The following is a 10,000-nucleotide window of genomic DNA, read 5'->3' as shown; positions in this document are numbered from 1 at the left end:
AGATTGTGCATTACATTCACCCATTCACACACACATTCACACACCTTTACATAGATTGTGCATTACATTCACCCATTCACACACACATTCACACACCGATGGCGGAGGAAACCATGCAAGGCACCAACCTGCACATCAGGAGAAATCAAGGGTTCAGTGTCTTGCCCAAGGACACTTCGACACTAACTCGAACCAGGAACCTTGCGGTTCCCATCCGGCCACTCTACCGCTGAGCCACCTCCGGCCCATATGGGCGAATAGTGACAAAGGCAATTGTTTAACTTCCACTGATAGTCCGGCAGCCGGGGTTATGGGGTGGGAAATTTGGTATATAGTCTGTGGCTCAGGAGGTAGAGCAGGTCGTCCAATGATCCATGGGTCGGCGGTTCGAATCCCGGCTCCTCCTGTCTACATGTCGAAGTGTCCTTGGGCAAGACACTGAACCCCAAATTGCTCCCGATGTGCTGGTTGGTGCCTTGCATGGTTTCCGCCGCAATCGGTGTGTGTGAATGGGTGAATGTAATGCACAATCTATGTAAAGCGCCTTGGATAAAGGCGCTATATAAATGCACCATTTACCATTTATTTACCATTTTATTGGCCTAAAATATTGTCTATATTCATACATTCATGAATCCATTGCTGACCGGCTGTTAGTATTGGGCAATCTTTTTTATAGGGGTTTCTTGTGACCATTAACATCCTATGGCTGGCAAACATATAAAAAAGACAAACTTTCCTTACGCTTTAAGTAGCATGTGACGTGTCAAACTAGGGGGGTTTTATGATTCTGGATCCATTCCAAGCATTAGTTTTGCACAAAATACACTCCTTGAGCTAAAAACGGCCATAGACGTCATTACAAATGTGACGAGGTCAGTACATTTTTGGTCACATTTGGGCAAGTGGCTATGGCTGTTTTTAGCCCAAGGAGTGTATTTTGTGCAAAACTAATGCTTGGAATGGATTCAGAATCATGAAAACCCCCTAGTTTGACATATTGTCACATGCTACTTAAAGCAAAAGGAAAGTTTGACATGTTTGCCAGCCATAAGATGTTAATGGTCACAAGAAACCCCTATAAAAAGATTGCCCAATACTAACAGCCGGTCAGCCAGTGGATTCATGAATGTATGAATATAGACAATATTTTATGCCAATAAAAAAGACTATATACCAAATTTCCCGCTTTAAACAAAAGAAGCCTGTTGGCTGCCGGACTATGAGTTAGGCTGGGTTTAGTTATGAACAGAACTGACTATACAGCAGTGGGGGAAAGTAACTAAGTACTTTTACTTAAGTACTGTACTTAAGTACAATTTTGAGGTATTTGTACTTGACTTGAGTATTTCCAATTTCCAGTACTTTTACTTCTACTCCACTACATCTCAGAGCCAAATATTGTACTTTTACTCCACTAAACTCAACTTTAGTCAACTTTAGTTACTAGTTACTTTGGTAATTTTAATTTTTGCGAACAAAGTTTGTCTGTCTGTCTGTCTGTCTGTCTGTCTGTCTGTCTGTCTGTCACACTGTAACACCACCCGCCCGCCACCAGAGGGCAACTGAAATTGGAACGATACAGACTAGGTCTCTGTGTGTGCGTGTGTGTGTGTGTGTGTGTGTGTGTGTGTGTGTGTGTGTGTGTGTGTGTGTGTGTGTGTGTGTCAGACTGCCACAACACTTTGTTCGCTTCCCGCGTTTACGCGCCTTACTTGTGATTGGAAAACATACACAAACCACTTCAACCCTATACATTTCGGCCATTTGAAAATAGCCGATCTACAAGCCGACAATGCGTCGCAACGCAACGCATTGTGAGCTTGTAGATCAGCTATTTTCAATAGATTTTGTACACATTTTGAACTTATACTTATACTTGGTATATATATAAATGTCAATATATTAAATATTTAATCATAGCTTTAGTTTTTATTCAGTTTTCGTCGACGAGCATTCTTCTAAATCAGCACCGACCCCCCCCCCCCCCCTTGTGTACTGACTCCTCTGTCTCCCCCTGCAGGGCAAACCTGGCGATGCAGGATCTGACGGCGGTCCCGGGCCCAAGGGATTTCGTGTAAGGTTTTAATTTAAATACATTTTAAATGCGTTGTTACAATCCACCCGCTGGTTGAAGTTTGGATTTTATTTTTTCCTCCGTTTGTTTGTTTTCTAAACTAAACTGAACTGAAGAATGCAAGAATGGTGAGCAAGTATTGCAAGTACATTTACGCCCAAAGAGCCCAAAGAACCTAAAGTACATTCACGGGAGAGATGTACCCAAAGAACCTAAAGTACATTCACGGGAGTGATGTACCCAAAGAACCTAAAGAACCTAAAGTACATTTACGGGAGTGATGTACCCAAAGAACCCAAAGAACCTAAAGTACATTCACGGGAGTGATGTACCCAAAAAAGTACTTATTTCCTATCAGTACTCACCCCATGAAGACTTGAACTCATGGTCGCATTCCAGAGCCAATGAAAAATATCTGCGCCGTTTGCTGCGCGATGCAAAACTATATACAACTAGATCCACCATGTTTCTGACCTCTACGATGTATTGAGGCTGATGTTTCTGACCTCTACGATGTATTGAGGCTGATGTTTCTGACCCCTACGATGTATTGAGGCTGATGTTTTGACCCCCTACGATGTATTGAGGCTGATGTTTTTGTCTGCTCTCTCAACGCAGGGTGAGGCGGGCATCAACGGACGCCCAGGAATGGAGGGCATCGAGGTATGAGACACGAGTCAGCATGACGCAGCATTCATCATTTGGATGATTATAGGGCCTTGCAAACGGACAGCGAGGAACGCAGGCGTTGTTGCCTGGATCAACGACAAGCCGGTTCGACCGAAAAACAACCCATAATTCCCAGTAGGTTACTTATTACGCCGATCTTATCTAGCCGATCGGCTCGTCTGGAGCCTACTGGCGTTGATGACACGTTAACCGATGTTATCGGTCTATTCAGGTCTACTGGACATGCTGGGAGCCTACTGAAAACGACAAGCCTCGAAAACAAATTCACGGGACCGCGCTCACGTAAATACGCTTGCGTTGTCGCACTGCAACTTCTCTGAGCAAAAACGCAGGTCTCATTGAAAATAAACTATAGGCGCGTTTTATCGCTCCCAGTTTGCAAGGCCCTTATTAAACCTCATAGAGCAGTACTACACTAGAGTTAAACCTCATAGAGCAGTACTACACTAGAGTTGGATTCATAAATTAGATGATTATTAAACCTCATAGAGCAGTACTACACTAGAGTTGGATTCATAAATTAGATGATTATTAAACCTCATAGAGCAGTACTACACTAGAGTTGGATTCATAAATTAGATGATTATTAAACCTCATAGAGCAGTACTACACTAGAGTTGGATTCATAAATTAGATGATTATTAAACCTCATACAGCAGTACTACACTAGAGTTGAATTCATAAATTGGATGATTATTACTGTAGCCTACCAGTTCTACACTCACTGGAGTGTAATTATTTTTGGTCAGCTTTGCAGCAGCAGTAACATTAACTTAACAAACACATGATTGATTTCCAACTAACAGTTGTTAAGTTCAGACTGTGAAGAGAAATATCAAAGTGTGTACATTATTCAGTAAGCTGGAAGGTTCTTCTGTGTGCATGAGACCTACCGTACTGCTAAACATTTTACAGTACGTAAATATTGCATATTTGGTACAAATAACTCCGATATGAAATGTCCCTTTCTCTGTAGGGTCGACCTGGTCTCAGAGGGGAAAAGGTAGGACTGTTTCCATCTATACAAATCATTTGTCCTATGAAGCAGAGGGTTTGGATGTCCCGATCACCTTTTGTGAGCCCCTCCTATATTCAGCTATAGAGGGTTTGTGAGCCCCTCCTATATTCAGCTATAGAGGGTTTGTGAGCCCCTCCTATATTCAGCTATAGAGGGTTTGTGAGCCCCTCCTATATTCAGCTATAGAGGGTTTGTGAGCCCCTCCTATATTCAGCTATAGAGGGTTTGTGAGCCCCTCCTATATTCAGCTATAGAGGGTTTGTGAGCCCCTCCTATATTCAGCTATAGAGGGTTTGTGAGCCCCTCCTATATTCAGCTATAGAGGGTTTGTGAGCCCTTAAATTACTTTAAACAACATTAAATTCACTTTGCCACTCGATCTGCCATTCAATTTATGCATGCGCATACCCTCTATAGTGTAGATTTTTGTCCTAATACAATGCGGTAGTCCTATGTGGACGAGCAAATCTCTATTTTTGTCCTAACACAAACATTAAATTCCCATTGACAATGAATGGAGAATTATGTCCTATGTGGACGAGCAAATTGGCTATTTCGGTCCATATTTCGGTCCAACACAACGATTTGTTGCTCCCGATCCGATTCCGATCACTTGATTTTGAGTGTCTGCCAATACCGACGGACACTAATACCATCTCACAATATACAACATCCAAAATCACAGACAATATGTATCCAGTCTAATGTGATGATATGGATCTAATATTGATAGTAGAGATGTCCCGATCACGTGTCTTTGCTCCCGATCGTATCAGATCGTATCAGGACGACCCTAGATTCAACTGTTCTGAAAGACCAGTGGACTCTTCAGAATGTCAAGCGAACAACAGTATGATGAGAACTGTTCTTCATAGAGCTTTTTCAGCTTGGAATAATTCAATCTCAGACTAACCAGAAGCAGAATTTATTTTAAAAAGTTACTTAAACATAAAGCGATGAGTCCTTTATAGATGTAATTGTTTGTTTGTTTTTTTTTCTATTTTTTGTACCTTATTTTTATTTTATTTTGTGTATTCTGTGTAAACACTGTATTTGTGAGTATTGGTTGTTGTTGTCTCTGTTAAATTCAGAGCGACTTCACTGTTTGAGCTGAAAACTACATTTTGTCTGTTTTAAATGTATTTTATTGTATCCATTATTGTGTAAAGAATACAAAATAAAGCGGTGCGTCCGGCCTTGACCGCTTGATTATAGTTGGGAAGCAAATGGACGCTCACGGATCTGCCAACTCTTGGCAGATGGAGAGCAACAAAATGAACTAGTACAATGTATTGTATACCATACGGGTCCATTTGGTAGTACAATGTATTGTATACCATACGATGAACTAGTACAATGTATTGTATACCATACGGGTCCATTTGGTAGTACAATGTATTGTATACCATACGATGAACTAGTACAATGTATTGTATACCATACGGGTCCATTTGGTAGTACAATGTATTGTATACCATACGATGAACTAGTACAATGTATTGTATACCATACGATGAACTAGTACAATGTATTGTATACCATACGGGTCCAAATGAACTAGTACAATGTATTGTATACCATACGATGAACTAGTACAATGTATTGTATACCATACGATGAACTAGTACAATGTATTGTATACCATACGATGAACTAGTACAATGTATTGTATACCATACGATGAACTAGTACAATGTATTGTATACCATACGATGAACTAGTACAATGTATTGTATACCATACGATGAACTAGTACAATGTATTGTATACCATACGGGTCCAAATGAACTAGTACAATGTATTGTATACCATACGATGAACTAGTACAATGTATTGTATACCATACGGGTCCAAATGAACTAGTACAATGTATTGTATACCATACGATGAACTAGTACAATGTATTGTATACCATACGGGTCCAAATGAACTAGTACAATGTATTGTATACCATACGATGAACTAGTACAATGTATTGTATACCAGACGGGTCCAAATGAACTAGTACAATGTATTGTATACCAGACGGGTCCAAATGAACTAGTACAATGTATTGTATACCATACGGGTCCAAATGAACTAGTACAATGTATTGTATACCATACGATGAACTAGTACAATGTATTGTATACCAGACGGGTCCAAATGAACTAGTACAATGTATTGTATACCAGACGGGTCCAAATGAACTAGTACAATGTATTGTATACCATACGGGTCCAAATGAACTAGTACAATGTATTGTATACCATACGGGTCCAAATGAACTAGTACAATGTATTGTATACCATACGATGAACTAGTACAATGTATTGTATACCAGACGGGTCCAAATGAACTAGTACAATGTATTGTATACCAGACGGGTCCAAATGAACTAGTACAATGTATTGTATACCATACGGGTCCAAATGAACTAGTACAATGTATTGTATACCATACCAAATGAACTAGTACAATGTATTGTATACCAGACGGGTCCAAATGAACTAGTACAATGTATTGTATACCATACCAAATGAACTAGTACAATGTATTGTATACCATACGGGTCCAAATGAACTAGTACAATGTATTGTATACCATACGGGTCCAAATGAACTAGTACAATGTATTGTATACCATACCAAATGAACTAGTACAATGTATTGTATACCAGACGGGTCCAAATGAACTAGTACAATGTATTGTATACCATACGGGTCCAAATGAACTAGTACAATGTATTGTATACCATACGGGTCCAAATGAACTAGTACAATGTATTGTATACCATACGGGTCCAAATTAACTAGTACAATGTATTGTATACCATACGGGTCCAAATGAACTAGTACAATGTATTGTATACCATACGGGTCCAAATGAACTAGTACAATGTATTGTATACCATACGGGTCCAAATGAACTAGTACAATGTATTGTATACCATACGATGAACTAGTACAATGTATTGTATACCAGACGGGTCCAAATGAACTAGTACAATGTATTGTATACCAGACGGGTCCAAATGAACTAGTACAATGTATTGTATACCATACGGGTCCAAATGAACTAGTACAATGTATTGTATACCATACCAAATGAACTAGTACAATGTATTGTATACCAGACGGGTCCAAATGAACTAGTACAATGTATTGTATACCATACCAAATGAACTAGTACAATGTATTGTATACCATACGGGTCCAAATGAACTAGTACAATGTATTGTATACCATACGGGTCCAAATGAACTAGTACAATGTATTGTATACCATACCAAATGAACTAGTACAATGTATTGTATACCAGACGGGTCCAAATGAACTAGTACAATGTATTGTATACCATACGGGTCCAAATGAACTAGTACAATGTATTGTATACCATACGGGTCCATTTGGTTCCATTTGCTTCTCAAGAGATCAATTAGCCCATTTAGGAGGACTGAGGATGGTTCTAAAAACACCCTAGTCTAAATCCTGAGTTTTCTGAGATGTTAAACTCCAACTCCTTCCTTCCTTCCTTCCTTCCTTCTCTCCCTCTCTCTCTCTCTAGGGGGAGCGAGGAGAGTGTGGAGCCCCTGGGATGAAAGGAGAACAAGTAGGTTTTAAGAAGTAGTCTTTGTTTAATAGCCGGTGGCTACTGTACTGTACTGTACTGTACTGTACTGTACTGTACTGTACTGTACTGTACTGTACTGTACTGTACTGTACTGTATATTATATGGTTACTGCAGTAATCAGACGTCATAGTTGCTACTGTACTGTACTGTACTGTGCTGTGCTGTGCTGTGCTGTCATATGTGATGTTTTCTGCTCTCGTCTCTCAGGGTTTGGCTGGAACGGCGGGACCACGAGGCCCCAGAGGAGAGCAGGTGAGTTTGGATTTATTTAACCCCTTTTGGTGTTTTCAGCATTACGTTACACTTTAGCCATTGAACAATAGCAGATCTACAAGCTCACATCGGTGCCGCACTATGTGAGCTTGTAGATCTGCTGATTGAACTGATTGAACCAGGGTGACTGACAACATCCAAACAGCTCATTTGAGGGACAGAAGTATCGCTTGTGTGTTTTAGTCAAAGTAGCAGCTGCTTCTCAAACATTTTTTGATACGTAATTATCGCCCAATCCATCCATCCATCCATCTTCAACCGCTTATCTGTAGTCAGGTGAACTTCTCACCCTATCTCTAAGGGAGGTGAACTTCTCACCCTATCTCTAAGGGAGGTGAACTTCTCACCCTATCTCTAAGGGAGGTGAACTTCTCACCCTATCTCTAAGGGAGGTGAACTTCTCACCCTATCTCTAAGAGAGGTGGACTTCTCACCCTATCTCTAAGGGAGATGAACTTCTCACCCTATCTCTGAGGGAGATGAACTTCTCACCCTATCTCTAAGGGAGGTGAACTTCTCACCCTATCTCTAAGGGAGGTGAACTTCTCACCCTATCTCTAAGGGAGATGAACTTCTCACCCTATCTCTAAGGGAGATGAACTTCTCACCCTATCTCTAAGGGAGGTGAACTTCTCACCCTATCTCTAAGGGAGGTGAACTTCTCACCCTATCTCTAAGGGAGATGAACTTCTCACCCTATCTCTGAGGGAGATGAACTTCTCACCCTATCTCTAAGAGAGATGAACTTCTCACCCTATCTCTAAGGGAGATGAACTTCTCACCCTATCTCTAAGGGAGGTGAACTTCTCACCCTATCTCTGAGGGAGATGAACTTCTCACCCTATCTCTAAGGGAGATGAACTTCTCACCCTATCTCTGAGGGAGATGAACTTCTCACCCTATCTCTGAGGGAGATGAACTTCTCACCCTATCTCTAAGAGAGATGAACTTCTCACCCTATCTCTAAGGGAGATGAACTTCTCACCCTATCTCTAAGGGAGGTGAACTTCTCACCCTATCTCTGAGGGAGGTGAACTTCTCACCCTATCTCTAAGGGAGGTGAACTTCTCACCCTATCTCTAAGGGAGATGAACTTCTCACCCTATCTCTGAGGGAGATGCCAGCCACCCGTCGGAGAAAACTAATTCTGGCCACTTGTATTCGCGACCTTATTCTTTCGGTCATGACCCACACTTCATGACCATAGGTCATAGGTCAAAGGTCATGACACACACTTCATGACCATAGGTCAAAGGTCATGACACACACTTAATGACCATAGGTCATAGGTCAAAGGTCATGACACACACTTCATGACCATAGGTCATAGGTCAAAGGTCATGACACACACTTCATGACCATAGGTCATAGGTCAAAGGTCATGACCCACACTTCATGACCATAGGTCATAGGTCAAAGGTCATGACCCACACTTCATGACCATATACATTTTTCTTTAATAACACGGGCTAGGATGGTCCGACGGCGACAAACTTACCGGAGTTAAAGTTCACAAAAGGTTTGTGAAGCACTGAGAGTAGCAGGTTGAGTTAAACATTAATCACTGACCCTGTAGACCCAATACAACCACCCTGTGTCCATCACAGGCCCTGTAGACCCAATACATCCACCCTGTGTCCATCACTGGCTCCACAGACCCAATACAACCATCCTGTGTCCATCACTGGCCCCACAGACCCAATACAACCACCCTGTGTCCATCACTGGCCGCACAGACCCAATACAACCACCCTGTGTCCATCACAGGCCCTGTAGACCCAATACAACCATCCTGTGTCCATCACTGGCCCCACAGACCCAATACAACCACCCTGTGTCCATCACTGGCTCCACAGACCCAATACAACCACCCTGTGTCCATCACTGGCCCCACAGACCCAATACAACCACCCTGTGTCCATCACAGGCCCTGTAGACCCAATACAACCACCCTGTGTCCATCACTGACCCTGTAGACCCAATACAACCACCCTGTGTCCATCACTGGCCCCACAGACCCAATACAACCACCCTGTGTCCATCACAGGCCCTGTAGACCCAATACAACCACCCTGTGTCCATCACTGACCCCGCAGACCCAATACAACCACCCTGTGTCCATCACTGACCCTGTAGACCCAATACAACCACCCTGTGTCCATCACTGGCCCCACAGACCCAATACAACCACCCTGTGTCCATCACAGGCCCTGTAGACCCAATACAACCACCATGTGTCCATCACTGACCCCGCAGACCCAATACAACCACCCTGTGTCCATTTCTGGCCCCACAGACCCAATACAACCACCCTGTGTCCATCACAGGC

At 42.0% G+C, this 10,000-nt stretch overlaps 1 protein-coding gene across 1 annotated transcript in view; it reads left to right on the top strand.

The window, feature by feature from the left end:
* The window catches only part of col28a1a (collagen, type XXVIII, alpha 1a), a gene marked incomplete at both ends in the record, with an annotated part of 68,482 nt that overhangs the window by 5,367 nt on the left and 53,115 nt on the right, over positions 1-10,000 (top strand). The window contains 5 exons of the mRNA XM_079530702.1: positions 2,024-2,077; positions 2,696-2,740; positions 3,744-3,770; positions 7,332-7,376; positions 7,606-7,650. Coding sequence (XP_079386828.1) covers positions 2,024-2,077; positions 2,696-2,740; positions 3,744-3,770; positions 7,332-7,376; positions 7,606-7,650 — 216 coding nt within the window. The remainder of the gene's footprint in view (positions 1-2,023; positions 2,078-2,695; positions 2,741-3,743; positions 3,771-7,331; positions 7,377-7,605; positions 7,651-10,000) is intronic.

This window comes from Electrona antarctica (genome assembly GCF_951216825.1).
Source record: "Electrona antarctica genome assembly, contig: scaffold_61, whole genome shotgun sequence".
Lineage (NCBI taxonomy): Eukaryota > Metazoa > Chordata > Actinopteri > Myctophiformes > Myctophidae > Electrona > Electrona antarctica.
The sequence above is the reverse complement of the archived record's forward strand: the minus strand, read 5'-3'. Positions and strand labels throughout refer to the sequence as shown.